Source organism: Dendrobates tinctorius, unplaced genomic scaffold, assembly GCF_039654945.1.
Source record: "Dendrobates tinctorius isolate UK_male_01 unplaced genomic scaffold, ASM3965494v1 ptg000227l, whole genome shotgun sequence".
Lineage (NCBI taxonomy): Eukaryota > Metazoa > Chordata > Amphibia > Anura > Dendrobatidae > Dendrobates > Dendrobates tinctorius.
In genome coordinates this window covers 226811-246579 of record NW_027361894.1, presented here as the reverse complement: position 1 = coordinate 246579, position 19769 = coordinate 226811, and the positions used below count along the sequence as shown (strand labels likewise).

Here is a 19769-nt window from a genome sequence, read left to right as displayed (position 1 = left end):
ACTTATTTTTTTTTTTTTTTTTTCACGCTGGGTCTGACTCCAGCCCTTGACTGATGAAGGTCAAAGTTTACTGACCGAAATGTTTTGTACACTGGTTTTTTCACTTGGTTCTGACACTTGACTGCTATCAATAAAATCTTATATTAGTCACCTATTGGAGTGCCTGGTTACAATTTTTAAATAAATACTAGACAGACATATATTAAATAACATATATTACTTACTTTTCTGATGGCTTATCTGACACGATACACCCATGGCGTTCCAAAAAATCCACAAAAAAATGACTGGGGGTCTGAAAACTTGCCCTTTTTAAAATCAAGCGCATCATAAGATACAGTGCTCAATGAATTGATCAGCTTATATCTATTTTTTTTTTTAGCATCATCCAGGTAATTCTCCAGCTCTTCTGATGTAGCAGTTTTTCTGCAAACCCGGCGGAGGTGATCCCGCAAATGTTTCTGAAGTTTAAAACAAAATTTGCAGAGTAGTTTGTTGGTCTCCATCTTGCAGTAGATGCTATTCAGCAGTACCAAATATATTTTTGCAAGGTGCTGCCTTCAAGATCTGTAGCAAAGTGAAATGTGATGGTGATATATACCTGTACATATAGATCTCCATCCCCCTCCCCCCCCCTCTACAAGATAAGGAGTGAATCATCCAATGCTCTAAAGCTAAAGCTGAAATTTAGGCGGGTGCCACACTACAAAATATTACCTGTAAATTATGTGCGACTTGATTTACACTGAATTCACAGGTAATTTTGACACAGATTTCAATGGGACCTGCCACATTTGTGTTTTTTGTTTTGCGTGATCATACGTGTAAAAAAAAAAAAAAAAAAAGAAAAAATTGCATGTCTTACTGCAATGCTCAGTGGCCATAATCTCACAGGCTTTTCCCTTTAATGATATAGAGAATTTCAACAGATGATTGGTGTGCAATTTTTCTACATAGTGTAGTGATTGACGAGTTAGAGAATATTGTTCATGTTGCCTGAAATGAATGGGAGATGCAGCATCTTAACAACTAACACTATGTAAAAAAAAAAAAAACACCACACCTTTGTTTTTCTGGTGAAATTCTCTATACCAGATGTCCCCAACTCTAGTCCTCGAGACCCCCCTCAGCATCGTAGGAGGTTGTTTTCCATTTTTCCAGAATTTTTTTTCTACATGAAGTCAAGGTCTTCAGCCAAATTCAGGCCTGCTGCGACAGATTTACAGCCATCGCGAGAACGCCCTTTGCTTCACGGACCTCAATCCGATGTCATCCGATTTGAAAAAAAATCCTCTTCGAATTGATACCTGGCCCACGAAGGTGAGACCTTCCCTTCCATTGTTCATAATTTTTGGGGCGATTAAAACAAGGGATTTGTAATACTCCAATTAATTGCTCGGCAGCACAACATTTTTTTTTTTCGAACTTTGTTTTTATTGAATGCAAAAACATACATATATCAATGAGCCCCATCGGGGACAGTGATGAAAATGTGTGCAAACTGTGAAGCGCTGCGGAATATGTTAGCGCTATATAAAAATAAAGATTATTATTATTAATGCAGGTAACTTTGATGCATATATATCTCCACAAGATAAATATCAGAATCCAATGTATAGGACGCAGTGATTCCACATGGTTTGATGAACACATGCAGAATCACCGTGCGCAGGAAAGCCGGCAGCGCTTTGGACAGAGCGGACATGTGCTGCATCCAAAGCGTTGCCAATACTGACTGTAGGACATACCCTAAATGTTTTGCTCCTAGTCCCTATGGAGAATGCCACTAACTTTGAATAACATGAGATTCATTGGAGGGAGGAGTTTAAATGGGGGACCAATGATAAGCCTTGCAAAGAACAGTTTCTTTTTGAATTGTGACCAAGTTCCCACACAATTCTAACAGCTCAGTGAAGTGAAGCCTGAACACAGCTATGGATGCAATGAACACAGATATGGATGCAATGTCGTCTTCACCAGCAAAGCAGTAAGTATATTACAGAACCCCCAGCAGTATTTATCTTCCTAATGTACAGGAGTTGTTCCCACCTTCTCCTGTGATCAGTCTGTTTGTGTTTGGCTGGGTCCACACATAGTGTAAAAACACTGTTCTCTCTGGCACATTCCAATGTATGTCTATTGAAGGTGAATGCAAAGTAAACTTTAGGGCCTCAGGTGGGACATCCGCGGTCTCTCCAGAGGGAAATATTGTCTGTAGGGTTGAGCGAAACGGGTCGAAAAAATTCAAAAGTCGCCGACTTTTGGCAAAGTCGGGTTTCATGAAACGAAACCCGACCCTAGGGTGAGGTCGGCCACGAGGTCGGCGATTTTACCGCCAAAGTCGCGTTTCAAAGTTTTTTTTCAGCGCCCTTTTTCAGCCAATGAGGATCCACGGACACTGTGGGCAACGTGATGACATAGGCAGGGGTCACCACCATCTTGGAGAAGGGCATGCAAGTGATTGGCTTGCATTGGGGGGCGTCACAGGGGGTATAAAAGGGAGGGGGCGCCGACCTCCATCTTACTTCTGCTGATCTCAGAATAGGGAGAGCTGCTGCTGATTCTGTAGGGAGAGCGTTAGGCAGGGAAGAAGACACCAAAAACTGCTTCTGCTGCTAGCGAGTTGGCCTGTACTACACACCAGTCACTGTGTGTGCAGTGCAAGGGGAGGCTATATAGTGGTGTATCAGTGGTGTTGGTTGTTGGCCTGCCTTCTAAGGCTTGCGGACATTCCTGCATTGCTGTTTACCCACTGCTCCGCAAACTGCTTTTTTAAAAGCAATCCCAATTTTTTGTTTTTGTCCTGCTGAGAAGAAAAAAAAAACTGCTTCTGCTGCTAGCGATTTGGCCTGCACTACACACCAGTCACTGTGTGTGCAGTGCAAGGGGAGGCTATACTGTGCTGGATCAGCTCTGTAGGTTTTTGGGCTGCCTTATAAGGCTTCCTGATATCTGCATTGCTGTTTTCACACAGGTCTGTAAACTGCTTTCTTAAAAGCAATCCATTTTTTTTTTTTTCCCGGTGAGGTACTGAGCGTGCATTTGTTCACACCATACAGCGGTGTACGCTCCTCACACAGTACCTTGTAACGGCTGTTATCACGGCCACAGTGAAGCTATCAGTGTGTGACTCAGTAAGGATAAGTCGAGGACGTGTTCCGTTCTTACAGACCTCCACCTTATAGTTTTGTCTTGTTTTCAAACAGTTAAGTCCATTTGCTGTTTGATCACATTCAAAACTAGAGAGAGCCAGCGTGCGTCACTCCGTTTCCTAAAACACGGAGCTTGACACTTTAACATACACCGGACAGCGGTGTACGTGCACGCTCCTCTCTCAGTACCGTGTAACGGCTGTTATCACGGCCACAGTGAAGCTATCTGTGTGTGACTCTGTAAGGATAAGCCGAGTTGTTTGACCGTTCCTACAGACCTACACTCTAGGGAGATTCCTATTCTCCCCAATTATATATACACCTTGTAGGTTGTCATACACTAGCCAATTTCTGCCACTGACATAGCTAGAGCTGTGTAATAATCACTGGGCCTCTGCCAATCCAACTGTGTCCAGAAGTGGGTTCACAAATTCAAAAATCTCCCCTGTCGTATAGTGACATATTGTACAACACCTACATTGAGTCTGTGATATTGCAGTGTAATATTCACTGGGCCTCAGCCAATCCAACAGTGTCCAGAAGTGGGTTCAGCAATTCACATTCTCCCCTGTCGTATAGTGACATATTGTACAACACCTACATTGAGTCTGTGATATTGCAGTGTAATATTCACTGGGCCTCAGCCAATCCAACAGTGTCCAGAAGTGGGTTCAGACATTCTCATTCTCCCCTGTCCTATATACACCTTGTACCTTTTTTTTTCACAGTACTATATAGTTTGTGGAATTGTGTGTGCCTTTTTACAAAAAAATGAGGAAGGCTGGTGGAAGAGGCCGTGGAATTGGGCGAGTGTTGGCAGCTGGTAATGATGGTGTTGGTGGTGGGTCAGCTGGTAGTGGAAAAAGCAAAATAGGACCGAATGCAGGAGGTGTTGAGCCTGCGTCATCGTCTGGCTCCACAAGGCCTCGAACGCTTAGTTTTCTAGGAGTTGGCAAACCGCTTCTAAAGCCAGAGCATCAGGAAAAAGTTTTGTCTTACATTGCTGACTCAGCATCCAGCTCTATCGCCTCCTCTTCTTCTTCAGTTGTAAAAAGTAAAAGCACTGAGTCGTCATTGGAGGCTCATGTTCATGAACCACACCTTACCTTGTGTCCTTCACCCCAACCAAGATTGAAGAATGACGCAGGCCATACTGATTACTCCATGGAGCTGTTTTCACATACCATGCCTGGATTATCCAGTGAACTGGTGAATTACCCAGGCCAAGATGAATCTGACATGGAGTGCACTGATGCACAGCCGCTGATGGATGATTCTGCTGGTACATTCACTCAGAGCACTACATTGTCCTCGCAGTGTACAGAGCCAGATTCTGACCCTGATGAGACTCAGGTGCCCCTTCCCGCACACTATACCACCATACACGGTGACACAGAGGAAGGTGCACATGACATAGAAGAGGAGGTGATGGATGACCCAGTTGTTGACCCAGGTTGGCATCCATTGGGGGAAGAGGGTGCTGCTTCCAATAGCTCAGATGAGGAGCATCCACAGCAGACATCGACATCGCAACAGCTGTTATCTGGCAGGCCCGGAGCACTCCAAAGACAGGTTCCAAACATCAAAAGAGTTGCTGGACAGCTTGTCCAGAGGGTCAAAAGATCACAGCGTGCTAGGCCGCAAAATGTCTGCCAAAGTAGGAAGAGTGCAGTGTGTCACTTTTTTGACCAAAATCCTCATGATCAGGCCAAGGTTATCTGTAAGAAGTGCGCAAAGACCTTTAGCCGAGGGAAAAATCTGAATACCAGTTGCATGCTTAGACATTTAACCAGCATGCACTTGCAAGCGTGGACACAACACCAAACCTCAAGTGCCACATGTGCAACTGATCACAACGAAGGTAGTCAGCAACGCTACATTGTTTCCCCCACTGTAAGCCCACCGGTTAGCACAGCAGCAAATGTAGAGGTGTCGTTGCAAGGCCACAGCAGTCAGGGAATCCCACTGTTATATCAATGAACGACTGATTCTAGGCCATCAGAAAGAACACCAACTCCATCACCATCATCAACCCTCTCTCAGTCCGCCCTGTCCACCGCTACTTCCACCATATGCAGCTCTCAAGTCCAGCTCACCCTCCCAGACACTCTGAGTAGGTCAAGAAAGTACTCAGTCTCTCATCCGCGTACACTGGGTTTGAACGCCCACATTGCCAAACTAATCTCGTTTGAGATGATGCCCTTTCGGTTGGTGGAAAGCGCAGCTTTCCGCGAACTCATGGCCTATGCAGTACCACGCTATGACCTACCCAGTCGCCACTTCTCTCGCAAAGCCATCCCAGCCCTCCACCATCATGTGAAAGACCGCCTTGTCCATGCACTCAAGCAGTCAGTGAGCGGAAAGGTGCACCTCACAACAGATGCATGGTCCAGTCGTCATGGCCAGGGCCGTTACGTGTCCATCACCGCGCACTGGGTTAATGTGGTGGATGCAGGGTCCACAGGGGACAGCGGTGGTGGGACAGTGCTGCCTAGCCCACGGTATAGGAAACAGTTGGCTGTAGGCGTTCGACCCTCCTCCTCCAGAAGCGAAAGCTCGTCCACAGAGCGCAGTCGTACGAGCACTCCATCTGCAGCTGCCACTGTTGCACACGATGTGTCCCCCTATCGAGCAGCTAGTGGAAAGCGTCAGCAGGCTGTGTTGTAGATGATGTGTTTGGGCAACAGACACACCGCCGAGGTGCTGGTCGAGTACTTGAAGCGACAAACCGAGTCATGGCTGGGCAGTGTACATCTTGAGGCAGGCAAGGTAGTTAGTGATAACGGCCGTAATTTTGTGGCATCCATAGCCCTTTCAAAACTCAGCCATATACCTTGCTTGGCTCACACCTTGAACCTGGTGGTGCAGTGCTTCCTCAAAAAATTATCCGGAGTTAACAGCCCTGCTCCAGAAGGTGGGAAGACTGTGCGCGCACATCCGCCGGTCGCCTGTACACTCCGTTCGTATGCAGAAGCTGCAGCGATTGCTCCACCTTCCCAACCACCGCCTCATTATCGACATTGCAACAAGGTGGAACTCCACCCTGCACATGGTGGAGCGGCTGTGCGAGCAGAGGCAGGCCATAATGCATTTGTGGGAGGATACACGGCCAGGCACTTTGAGAGCAGACATGGAGTTGACAGGTGTGCAGTGGTCGAAGCTGAAAGACCTCTGTAAAGTCCTTCAGTGTTTTGAGGAATGCACACGGCTGGTAAGCGCAGACGACGCCATCCTAAGCATGAGCATCCCACTTATGCTTCTGCTCATGCAAACTTTGACGCACCTTAAGGAGCAGGCGTCAGCAGCCAATGTTGATGAGGAGGAAGAGGAGGAGGGAATCCTTGATGACATTCAGCCATTGTCTGCTCAGGGACCTCTCCTGGACGAGGTGGAGGAAGAAGAGGAGGAGGATGGGGATGATTACTTAGGGGAGGAGGATGCATCTCGTGGGGCAAGTGAAAATGTTGGCGTGGCAAGGTCTGGTACAGGGTTTGTGCGTGACTGGAGGGATGTGGATTTGCCAGAAAGTGCTCCTCCAACCAGCACTCGCAGTGCATCATTGACACCGGGAACATTGGCCCACATGTCAGATTATGCCTTGCAGATCCTAAAAAGGGACCCACGCATTGCCAAAATGATGAACGATGCCGACTACTGGTTGGCCAGCATCCTGGATCCACGCTATAAAGGCAAATTACAAAACATCATGCCACAGGAGAACCTTGACCTAATATTGGCTAATAAACAAGCAACTCTGGTAAATCGGTTGCTTGAGGCATTCCCAGCACACAGCAGCGGTGATGGTTCTCACACGAGCCGTACGGGCCGGGGGCAGCTTGGCAGAGGTGTTCGTGGTGCACACAGCAGAAGTGGCGTTGGAGACAGGGGTTTCATGACAATGTTGTGGACTGATTTTTCAAGTACCGCTCACACAACTGGTAATACTGCATCGATGGAAAGTGACAGGAGACAGCAGTTGTCAACTATGGTTACAAACTACTTTTCCTCCCATATCGATGTTCTCCCACACAGGTCATTCGCCTTTGACTATTGGGCCGCTAAACTGGACACCTGGCCTGAATTGGCACAATATGCCTTACAGGAGCTCACTTGCCCAGCTGCAAGTGTGCTATCGGAAAGAGTCTTCAGTGCAGCTGGATCAATCCTGACAGAAAAAAGGACCCGTCTGTCAACCCAAAATGTGGATGATCTAACCTTCATTAAAATGAACCACGCATGGGTTTCCAAGGATTTTGTCCCACCTTTCCCTGATGACACATAGGGTGACAGAAAAATGGCTTGCTTTGGTCCACCTCTTCCTGGGACTTGACCTACTTCACCTTTTGCATCAGCTGAATGTCCAACATCAACATATGCCACTTTCTAAAACTCCCTAACTGTGCTGCCTCCCCCCCCATGGCCGGGGTCACTACCTAGCGCATGACACCGTGCGAGTGCCGTTGCCCTGGACAGGTGGGTAGGCCGACTCTTGGGCGCGGGCACTGGCACAGGGTCCTGCATAGTGCAATCAAGTGTCTCTGACGGTGGTGGTGCACACCCGCCGTCAGACACACCGCCGTACTATGAGGGGCCCAGTGCCAGTACCGACGCCCACGAGTGGGCCCCCCTTGCTTGGGCAGGGCCCCAGCATTTGCAATCTTTACCTCTCCCTGCTCCTCCGCTGTGTAGTCTGGGCCGTCAAATCCATACTGGGCCTAACACCGTCTGAGCCTGCCTCCTGATGTATAGACATATATTTTGAATGTGTACGCTATCCATACATGTTATCTGGGGATACGGTACCCTTTCTCACCTTTGTGCAATCACGTGTATGAGTTGTGGTATGTGTTAAAGGGGCGCTCTTTCGCCCAGGGCACATGAAAACCTGCAGCCAGCCCTCCCCCACACAACTTTAGCCAAATAACCCCCATTTTTCAGTGCGTAACTTGTATTATGAAGTTAATTAAGGTTGACAAGCTTAAGTAAGAAGAATTGATGCTTCTGGCATTCAAATGGGCACTGTAGGTGTGTTTCCTGTCCTCCTCTCACTGCCGACTTTTATTCCCCATTGACTTACATTGGGTTTCGTGTTTCGGGACGACCCCGACTTTTGCCTATAATCGGACGATCTTGCTCGACCCGACTTTTGGAAAAGTCGGGTTAAACGAAACGCGACCCTAAAAAACCAAAAGTCGCTCAACTCTAATTGTCTGTCTCTGTCTGTCTTTCTTTTTTTCTCTCCCTCTCCTCTCCTGTCAAGGAGGAGATGGAGAGCGCCTTGACTTTGTTGGTACAGCTTATGGGGACAATGGTACTGTTCCTAGGTGCACTATTTGTTCATGTGTACCCTCTGGCACTGCTTATGTGTACTGTCTGCCACTGTTTATGGGGCACTCTGGCACTATTTGTGGACCCTCTGGCACTGGTTATGTTTACTCTGAGGCTATGTGCACACGTTGCGTTTTTTAAGCGTTTCCGCTTAAACGCATAGCACAATGCATCCCATTGTTCCCAATGGGATTCCGCACTTGCTGTGCAAATGCTGTGGATTTTACGGCTGCGGAATCGCATCACGGTGAAATCCGCATCATGTTCATTATTTGTGCGGAATCGCGGCGATTCCGCACCCATAGACTTGCATTGAAATGCTCACTTTACGCATGTGGCTATGCCCACCTTGCGTAAAGTGAGCGCTTCATGTGCGGTTGGTACCCAGAATTAAAATAAAAAAAATAATGATATACTCACCTTCCGAAGGCCCCTGGAGTCCTCCCGCCTCTCAGCCACGCTGCCAGCATCTTCCGGTCCCAGTGATGCGTTGCGCGAATGACCTCTGATGAAATCGCGCTCTCGCGAGATTCTACATCATCAGAGGTCATTCACGCAATGCATCCCTGGGAACAGAAGGTGCCGGCAGCGTGGCTGAGGGGCGGGATGACTCTAGAAGCCTTCGGAAGGTGAGTTTATCACTATTTTTTATTTTTTTTATTTTTAACATTGTCTTTTACTACTGATGCTGTCTATGCAGCAGTAAAAAGTTGGTCACACTTGTCAAACACTATGTTTCACACGTGTGACCAACCTGTTTGACCATGCATGTCAAAATTATGCATCCGCATACATCCTCATGTCCTGCATACCCAATGTTAAAGATAGGTACGCAGGACACATGAAGACGTAGGCGGAGCTAGATGGAGGAAGTACGCAGCTCAGCCGAACGCTAATGTAAACTTATCCAAACCTGGGGAGAGAGAAGCAGAGGCCAGGAGTAGAGGGTATGTACATGTGAATTTTCTGTGAACTCGCTTACGCTTGCGGTGCAAATTCACACCAAATATTAAAGTGTAAATTCACATTCACACATGTGACTGAGTCTTTTGATAATTCCACTCCTGAAATAAAAATCTTGCATTTCTATTTTAATAGGTTGTCTAGGATGCCCATGACCTGCCCGGTCTGCTACAAAGTAACAACATTACTTGCCAAACATCTCAAGCGACAATGTTGTAAGTTTGACACTGACGAGCAGAGAAAAGCTACTTTGGCAACCGCAAGGCAGAACCTCATCAAGATTGCATCAAAAGGAGGGACCATCAAGTATGAAGATATACTGTCTCTCAGGTCCTCGGAGACTGTTGTTACTTTCCTGGAGGATAGAGGATACCTTGTGGTAAACAAGCCAGTGGTGGCCAGGTATGTCCCCCTTTTGTCCACCTATGTCTCGTATATCTACTTGTCCGGTAATCATTTTCTTTTTTTATAATTTACAGGACTGTCCAAGATGAAGAGACACATAGACCTTGCACCAGTATTGAGCAAGCACCTACAGAGGAATCTCCAGCCCACAGCGAGGGGTTAGTGTGTAGATATATATATGTATATAAATCTCTATGTAAATTTATTTATAGGGGGTGGGGGAATTTACTTAGCTTTATGCAGCTGTGCTTGTGGACTTGGCCTCACCCACACCGGTACCTGTTGCGGTGTGTGTACATTGGAAGGATATGCATCCAAGTTGTTTTTTTTTTTTTCAAAATTTTTACAGGATGTTCCAAGGGGAGGTGCCAACTGTCGTTCCCAGCGGTGTGGAGGAATCTCAAGCCACTCTGGACCCTAAAGACTGTGATGACAGATTGGAGAATGAAGAGCCTATCGGAAGTACCCAAGTCAGAGAGATTGGAAAGAGGTCAGAGTATATAAATTGGGGGTGGGGGAAATTTACTCAGCTTTATGCAGCTATGCTTGTGGACTTAGCCTCACCCACACCGGTACCTGTTGCGTTGTGTGTACATTGGAAGGATATTGAACCCCAGCAGAAGTCTGGCAGCAGAGTTAAATGAATTCTACTGCAGATTTGAGGCAAGCTCTACACACAGTGGCTATTCATCTCTAAGCTCCTCAGTCTGTTCATATAAAGATCATTCATTGTGCAACACCCAAGTAGTGATCTCCGAGGCAGAGGTGATACGCATCCTGAAGGGACTTAAGGTCAAAAAGGCACCTGGCCCTGATGGTGTATCTCCAATGTGTCTGAAAGTATGTGCTACCCAGCTTGCCCCTATACTGACAAATATATACAATGTGTCACTGAAAGAGTGCGTTGTACCTCAGTGTTGGAAAAATTCCACAATTATCCCTGTCCCCAAGAAAGTGGGATCCTCTGAGTTGAACGACTATAGACCAGTAGCACTCACATCTGTAGCTATGAAAGTCTTCGAAACAATTATGATGTCCCACCTGATAAAATTCACGCAGAAGCTATGGGACCCGCTTCAGTTTGCCTATAAGGAGAATCGTTCGGCAAACGACACTGTCAATCTGGCACTGAAGTACATTTTGGATCATACAGATGAACGGCACTCATATGTCCGGATTCTTTTCATGGACTTTAGCTCAGCGTTCAATACCATTGATCCGAATTTACTTCATAAGAAAATGGTAGCTCTTGGAGTCCCTCTCAACTTATGCTTGTGGATTTATAACTTCCTGACAGCCAGGATACAGAGTGTAAAAGTTGGACCATTCACTTCGGACACCTTGGTCACAAACATCGGGGCACCTCAGGGGTGTGTTTTGTCCCCGTTACTGTTTTCTCTCTATACGAATGATTGCATCTCTTCAGCAGACTCAGTAAAAATCTTGAAATTTGCCGATGATATGACACTGATTGGTCTCATCAGGGGAAATGCTGAAGACTTGTATCGGAGTGAGGTGGAAAGAATATGTGACTGGTGTAAAGCCAATAATCTTGTACTCAACACTAAAAAAACTGCCGAGATGGTTGTGGATTTTAGGAAAGATCAACATGAGATACTTCCAATCTACATCCATGACGAAGTGGTTCTTAGGGTCACAGAGACCAAATTCCTTGGTGTTATCATCTCTCATGATCTTAAATGGGGGAAAAACGTGGATGCTGTTATAAGAAAAGCACAACAGAGGATGTTTTTCCTGCGTCAGCTGAAAAGATATGGTTTGTCTAAGAATCTGCTGATCTTATTCTTTAATGCTGTCATCAGATCTGTGATTTGTTCCTCTCTGATAGTCTGGTATGGGGGAGCCACTGCGCATGACAAACTCCGCTTACAAAGGACTTTCAGAACAGCAGAGAGAATTATAGGCTCCCCCCTGCCTAAAATCCAGGATCTTTATGATAAGAGTATTCGATCCCATGCATTGAAAATTTCATCCGAACCCTCTCACCCGGGACACTCCTCATTCCAACTACTCCCTTCAGGACGTCGCTTCAGAGTCCCCAAATGCAGTACCAACCGCCATATAAACAGCTTCTATCCACTCTCTGTTCAACAATTAAATCGTCATGTGTAGACTATATACTGTATCTGTCTTGTTAGATGTTACTTGTTGTATCTGTTGTTATATATTATGTTGCCTCTTTGCCACAAAGAATTCCTTGTATATATGTAATATGTACTTGGCGATAATAAATTTGATTGATTGATTGATTGATATGCATCCAAGTTGTTGTTTTTTTTTCTTTTCCTTTTTTCATAATTTATAGGGCGCTCCAAGAGGAGGTGCCACCTGCCATTGCCACCAATGTGGAAGGATCTACAGCCCCTGTGCACTCTGAAAATAGATTGGAGAATGAAGACATTTCAAGCAATATCGCTGACTTGAATAATTCGGAGAGGTTAGTGTGTATATTGGAGTAGGGGTTAATTTACTTACTTTTAAGCAGCTGTGAGTGAAGACTTGGTCTCACTCCTGACAGCCAAGAGCTGAAACACCCCAAGTGCTTGGACAGAGAGATTTTGCTCAGGGATGTATGCCGCTGTGTATACTTGGCCTTACCCATCCCTGACATACAAAATGACAGTTTAAATAGCACTGCAGAGAAGAGTTGCTAATGTATTTTTTTTAAATCTACAGTCTTGTAATTGATAAAGTGCTAATAATCTCTTCCAGTGAATCCTGTGACCGCAGCATTGCTGATCCAGTCGATGCTTCTGAAGATGTGTCTGTGGACCCGGTACAAGCACCTGTGGATCACACAGAAGAAACTGATGACTCCACAGCCTCTGCACAAATGGAAAGTGAGGATGAAGAGGAACCCAGTACTTTGGATTTGCAAACACAGAAGTTAGTTTATGCGCATTATATTTTCATGGTTTTTCTTGACTTTTCATGGTTTCTAAAATATCTCAACATTGGCTTGTTGTTCTTTCCACCAAAATTAGAGTTATGCAGACAAAATGGACAACTGATATCCGGAAAAAGATGAAGACTGCAGGTCTCTATAAACGTCATTCGCTAAGTGATCCTATTCTGCAAAGTTTTGCTTACTATTTACACAGGACCCTGCGTGTTCAAAACTACAAGCAAGAGGTTGAGAACATCGCAAGATTCCTTTACTATATGGACCCACAACGTGTGACCTTGAACTTTGTGCTGGACATCCCAAAGTCTATCTCATTTTTAACTAAGCTACAGGATATCAAACTCACATCCCAGACAGTATGCAATTACTTGAAGCATCTGAAGAGATTCGTCCACCATCAACTGAGGGCATCCAATCTGGCGCATGAGGACCGGGATTTGTACAATTCCTTCAAAATCTTCGAAGGTGTGACCAAAGACATTCAGACTAGGCTGTCTAAAGGCATTTCAAAGGAGGTTGTTGGCAAAAGGTGAATTATGGCTATTATGATTTGTGTATATTTAATAACAAATTCTTAATCCCCTCCAGGTTTTCAGATGACCTAACATCATATGTTTTAACTTTTTTCTTAGGTACCGGGCATTGAATTCATTGACAATGAACGCAGTGGAGGCTCAGAAAATTCTAGATGTCGCAAAGCCGGAATTCTTGAGGTGTATCAGAAATGTTTGTAATGGGAGCAAAGATACAGAACAACATCTACAAATTCTTTATTACCTGGAGTGCCTCCTGGTGCTGAAGCACGCACAACGACCAGGAGTAGTACAGCATATGACTGCAAGTAACCACCTCCTCTAGCTGGTCCTATTAAGTAACACCTGTTGCTCAAACTTTACCATCTTGTGACTTGTAGGTTTCTGAGTGGAAGGAGAGGGTTCAGCATTCATATAAAGGAGAAGACTTTGTGGTCATCGGGGTCAAGGACCACAAGAATTCAACACAACAAGTGGCCAGCTTTGCGTTGACTCCAACCGAAGAAAAGGTAGGATTTATCAAAGTCTACTCCTTACTGCAAAGTTGAAATGTGGGTTTTTGAGTCATATAATTGTATTTTTTTTTTTTTGCCTTTACAGTGGTTCGATGTGTATTTTAGACATGTTCGACCTACAGTGTGCATGACAGAAAATTCGGAAGATGCCGGGGGGCATGGCCTGGATCTCACACAGGGAGGACGTGTCTTATGGCAGCTCCCGCTTCCAGCCACAAAACTGCCTTATTTGGCCCGGACGAAAGTGGCTAAAACTAATTTTAGAGTGCCCCGGGCTTGGAGGAGAAGGTGAGGGGTGGTAGGGAGAAGAGAGGGGCTGCTGCTCTCCGCCGTGACACCGGAGCGCACAGCGGCCTCGTGGAGGGTGCTGCAGCGCTGGAGAGAGACGGGCGCCATCTTTACATCCCCCTGAGCACAAGGCCTGGAAACCGGACCGCAGGAGGCCCTCGATAGAGGCGTGAGACCGCGGAACAAGGAGCGGTCTCGCCCGTTAGAGCAAACGGCGGTGAGAGGGAACCCCCGGTGAGCTGTCTCTGGGGCCTGCGGGGATCACTATCGATACGTGCGGTGGAGGAGGGTGCTGGCTCTGGGCCAGACGGGTTGTTGACGGCCCCCTATTTTTACTGAGACATTTCCCAGGGTCTGAGTTGTTTTTGGATCGGGGGATATCGCTCTCCCCACATAGAGGTGCTGCTGTCTACAGATTTATGCGACATTGGTGAGGAGGACATTGTGTCTTTTCTGCAGCGCCGTGGTGGGGATTTGACGTTACCCTGTCCCTACCGGCTCCAGCAGATCCCCACGGATGTTTCCATATATTAACCCCTCGCCCTCCAAGTTGCATGGGGCTATTTTCATATAGAAAAATGCACTACTAGACTTTTCTGGACGCACGGGTGGTAAATTAAAGGCGCGCTTTAATTAAGCAAAATGGTCAAAACTAACAAAGAGCGTGCAAAACCGTTGGCTGCAGAGGCGTATAGAAGCAAACAGGGTGAAATGGATAAATTTTTGAAAAATAAATCTGCTTCGTCTAAGCCTAATGCTAAAAGGCTCCCTGCAGAGGTTGTGGAGGAGGAGCATGTCGAGGACTCAGACTCCAGTGATGATGCTTCAGGCAGCGATGTCACTCAATCAGATTCTGGGAAACTTTCTAGATCGTTTTTTAAAAAATTATTAGCACAAGCTATAAAACCATTAGTTAATGAGATATCTGGCATGAGAGCGGACTTGCTACACATTGGTAATAGAGTGGAGTCTTTGGAGTCCTCTCAGTCCTCTATCATTAGCCACTCCAATGCCATGAGAGAGCATCTGGACTACCACAGAGCACAGCTTAACAACTCTTTTCTGGCTCTCGAGGATCAGGAAAATTGGAGTCGCAGGAAGAACATACGGATAAAAGGCTTACCTGAAAGTGTTTCCACAGAAATATTAGAAAAATCTACGAAGGAGATCTTTGCCCTCTTAATCCCACAAGAAACATGTGATCGAATTATAATAGAGAGGGTGCATAGATCACTTAGACCAAAGCCGAAGCCAATGGAACCTCCGAGGGATGTGATTTGCGGCCTATTGAGCTATTTGGATACCAATGCTATTTTGTCTGCCTCAAGAGACATTAAAAATCTTTCTTATGAGGGATCTGCTATTCATCTTTATCAGGACGTTGCGCCGTCAACCCTTGCAAAAAGAAGAGTCCTAAGGCCCCTCCTGGAGGTGTTACGCTCACGTAAAATCTTATATAAATGGCTGTTTCCGTTTGGTATATCTATACAAGGAGATGGTAGGCAAATAATGGTTCGGACCCCTGAAGATTTAACCAAAATATGGGACGCTTTTGGCATTGCCCCTATGGATATTCCTTCCTGGCTACCTCTGGACATGGATCATCGCACACCTCCCCCTGTCCATGCTTTTACTGGAGGGCAGGGTGACTGGGTCCTAGGAAAGAAACGCTCGACTCCTAAAAGAGGGAAATCTGGAATGGAAAAGGAGATACCCCCCCTGAGCTTTCTTGTGCTTCTCTCGGTTGCATTTTTCCAATACTGGAGCCGGACCCCTCGGTCCATTCGGACATGTTCTATCTTATTTTAGCTTGCTAAGTTTGACATTTACTCATGTGTTGATATCATTCAATTGCCGTATAAGTTAACATGTGCCACTTGTGTGTCGGAAATGTTATTTCCTGCTCTGTTATGGGAGGTATGTTTGACCCCCTACCTCTGCTACAGGCAGGTAGTTGGTTCTTGTTATATTTCTCTTGTTTTATCTTAATAATTTTTAGGGTTTTTGTTATTTTTTTCATCTCTTTGTTTTTTTTTAATTTCGGTGGTTTGATGACAGAGGAATCTTTATTATTACTTCCTTTACCAAACTATGGGTGATAAGGTGAACTTCGCCACTATGACAGTGGCCTCATATAATGTAAAGGGCTTACGATCCCCAAGTAAGAGAAGCCAAGTAATGAATCTTTTGCATTCAAAGAAGTCTAGTATAGTTTTCCTGCAGGAGACACATTTTAAAAAAGGGAGAGTCCCAGATATGTCTAGATCTCGCTACCCGACCTGGTATCACAGTACGGGCGGTTCAGCGTGGGGTGGAGTGAGTATTGCTATAAAGAAAAATGTTCCCTTTATTTTGAGTGATTGTTTATCGGATTCAGAAGGCAGGTACATTATAATTAAGGGCTTTTTGGCCAACACTAAGATTACCCTGTGTAATTTATATGCCCCAAATAGGAACCAGATAGGTTGGCTGTGTAAAACAATGAATGTTCTAGAACTTTTTACTGAGGGTCTGTTGTTGGTGGGAGGGGATTTTAATGTATCTTTGAACCCAATTTTAGATACTTCAACGGGCAGGTCGGCTCTTTCTCAAAGGGCGCTGAGAAGATTACACCTTTCATTACAAAAATTGCATCTGATAGACCCTTGGAGAACACTTTTTCCTTCGGGCAGAGATTACACTTTTTATTCCCATCCGAATAATAGCTATCACAGAATTGATTACCTATTGATACAAACAGCTAATCTCCAATTAGTTAAAAAAGCTAATATAGATATCATCTCTCTCTCAGACCACGCTCCCATTTTCCTTGACATAAGAGATAAAAACTCTACCACGGCCGGCTGGGTCATGGTCACTGAATGAGACACTGTTGGACTCGGATTCCCACATTGAAAAACTGACAAACACTCTTGACTTCTTTTTTCAAAATAATTTGCACTCAGGCCCGCCCTTGCCTATGGTATGGGAATCACATAAAGCAGTAATGAGAGGGGAATTTATAGCCCTAGGCTCCTATTTGAAAAAAGAGCGAACAAAAAAGGTTGTGTCTATTCTACATCAAATAAGTTCCTACGAGAGACTACATAAGAGATCTCAGGTAAATAAAACATTATCTGAACTGACAGATCTGAGAACCTCATTAAAAAACCTTTTAAACATTCAATCAGCAAAAATTTACATGAGAAGTAAGCAGAAGTTTTATCTTCATGGCAATAAAAGTAGTAAGCTTATGACATCCCTACTTAAGAAACAAAAAGAAAAGACGTTTATTAGACAACCGAGAGCTTTGGATGGCTCTTCAATTCTCGGCACTGCAGATATTGCCAGGGAGTTTAAAACCTTTTATGAAAATTTATACAATTTAAATACACCGGATAGCATGCAGGAGCCAGTCACAGCCTTGGCAAAAATAAAAGAATTCTTGACCTCACTACATCTCCCTAAAATAACTCTTGAAGGCCAGTCCTTGCTGACTGCTCCAGTTACCCCCAAAGAAATTTTAGACACTCTTTCTACTATTCCGAACGGAAAGGCACTGGGTCCAGATGGTCTTCCCATTATCTATTATAAAAAGTTTATAAAACCACTTTTACCTCGCCTAGTGTCTTTGTTTAATTCCTATCTGGAAGGCCAGCTCCCCCCTAGACAATCCTTAGAGGCATACATTACAGTCCTCCCTAAGGAGGGTAAAGACCCCAACCTGTGCGCTAGCTACAGACCAATATCACTGCTTAATGCAGATATTAAGATGTGGGCTAAAATATTAGCGGGCAGATTAAGCAATTTCTTACCTAAGCTAATTCATGCAGATCAAGTAGGTTTTGTAAGAGGAAGGGAAGGATAATTCTACTAAAGTCATTCAGTCTATAATGTTTGCTAAGACTCGGGGTATACCTTTGATGCTTCTGTCGACGGATGCTGAGAAGGCTTTCGACAGAGTGTGCTGGAGGTTCATGGAACAAGTAATGATTAGGTTTGGCTTCCCCCCTCAATATATAACAGCGGTCCTCTCGCTTTATTCCCAACCGACGGCCAAAGTCAGAGTTAACGGCACCCTGTCAGATAGTTTTGGGATTAATAACGGGACTAGACAGGGTTGTCCCTTGTCGCCATCTTTGTTCATTTTAGTTGTAGAAACTTTGATACAAAGCATCAGACAAGACCAACGTATAGAGGGGTTGTCGGTGGGTCGAAGGTCACTTAAAACTCTAGCTTTCGCAGATGATCTGCTTTTCCTTATCTCCAATCCATCCCGGGCATTCCCAATTATCCTTCAGGCCTTTCATCATTTTGGTCTCCTTTCTAATTTCAAAATTAATTTGTCAAAATCTGAAGTGCTAAGCGTTGGTCTCCCTCACTCTCAGACCTCCACTATTCGTACGCAGATTCCATTTTCTTGGGCTACTAATTCTATTAGATATTTGGGAATAACGATAACTAGAGATCCCGCCAACCTATTCCACAATAATTACATTCCTTTAATTCAAAAGGTCAAAAGCCTGATGCAGAAGTATAGCCTACCCACTTTATCCTGGATGGGTCGTATTAATGTGTTTAAGGCATATATAATGCCTATTATACTATATACCATGAACATGGTTCCGATTCGGATTCCCCTGACATTTTTTGGAACATTAAAATCCCTTATTGGAAAATTTATTTGGAAATCTAAAAGGGCTAGGTTGCCATATAAGTTTCTTTCTCGCCCTATCTCTTCTGGAGGATTGGGGGTCCCAGACCTTTTTTTATACTATAAGGCTATTCATTCTCAGTAGATGGTTAAAGGTGGTGTCCTGTGCTGGAAGGGAGGAGGGGGATAGTGTTGACTGGGCTTTATTGGGCCCGAGGGGTTTGCCGTATCTTTGGACTAAGGCTAAACCGCCGGCCTCTCTTAGGTTGGATGACGTAACTACAACTACATTGCGTATTAAAAGATTGGTAATGGGAGAGTTCCCGGAAGATACCTTCCCCTCAATATTGACACCGATCGGCTCAAATCCCTATTTGTTAGAGCTAGATTTTCAAGACCCATACAATTTATGGTCCAACCTCCCTAGAGAAACGTTGAATAGTTTTTATGGTAAAGGCATCTTGCGGGAGGGGTCTTGGCCACAGGGCGTGTCGACTCAACCCACAAATTTTCTCCAAAAACAACACATCAGACGTACACTTTTACAGTTCAGACGGAGATTCCCGTCTAAATCTAATTGGTCTTGGTTAGATATTATGGTTAAACTTCCATCCCCACGGCTAAAAATTATATCTCGCATTTACTCGCATCTCATCTCTCCGACTGTACACTCTAAACCCTCGTTTATACACTCTTGGGAAATGGAACTTAATACCACGTTTACAGAAGACCAAATATCTAAAATGCTGTCAAATGCTCGGGGTTTTTCTAGATGTGTACTTCTGCAGGAGAATTCTTATAAAATATTAACTAGGTGGCATTTAACTCCAGCTAAATTATTCCAGTTGGGCCTCGCGGATAATGATGAATGTTGGCGATGCCTCAATTCTAGAGGACATCATTCACATATATTCTGGGACTGCCCTAGATTGCGGGTTTTTTGGGAGGGAGCTGAACTAGTTCTCAAAAAATTAAAACTAATAAAGGTTGATCTTAGAGCCACGGAGGCTCTCCTTTCATGCCCGT

The 19769-nt window shown here is 44.9% G+C and overlaps 1 protein-coding gene across 1 annotated transcript; it reads left to right on the top strand.

The window, feature by feature from the left end:
- Nucleotides 1–9275: 9275 nt before the first annotated feature.
- LOC141059342 (uncharacterized) lies at nucleotides 9276–14376 on the top strand. The gene is made up of 8 exons (XM_073555667.1): nucleotides 9276–9845; nucleotides 9923–10006; nucleotides 10198–10338; nucleotides 12175–12306; nucleotides 12582–12755; nucleotides 12854–13303; nucleotides 13407–13816; nucleotides 13908–14376. Exons 1-7 carry the CDS (start codon nucleotides 9589–9591, stop codon nucleotides 13630–13632), a joined length of 1464 nt encoding a protein of 487 aa, XP_073411768.1. The 5' UTR covers nucleotides 9276–9588; the 3' UTR covers nucleotides 13633–13816; nucleotides 13908–14376.
- The last annotated feature ends 5393 nt before the right edge of the window (nucleotides 14377–19769 follow it).

Excerpts from the sequence above, each read along its gene's own strand:
- LOC141059342 (XM_073555667.1), top strand. The coding sequence starts at position 9,589 with ATGCCCATGACCTGCCCGGTCTGCTACAAAGTAACAACATTACTTGCC. Across the intron at positions 10,007-10,197 it reads TCTCCAGCCCACAGCGAGGG|GATGTTCCAAGGGGAGGTGC; the intron begins GTTAGTGTGTAG and ends AAATTTTTACAG. Across the intron at positions 12,756-12,853 it reads TTGGATTTGCAAACACAGAA|AGTTATGCAGACAAAATGGA; the intron begins GTTAGTTTATGC and ends CACCAAAATTAG.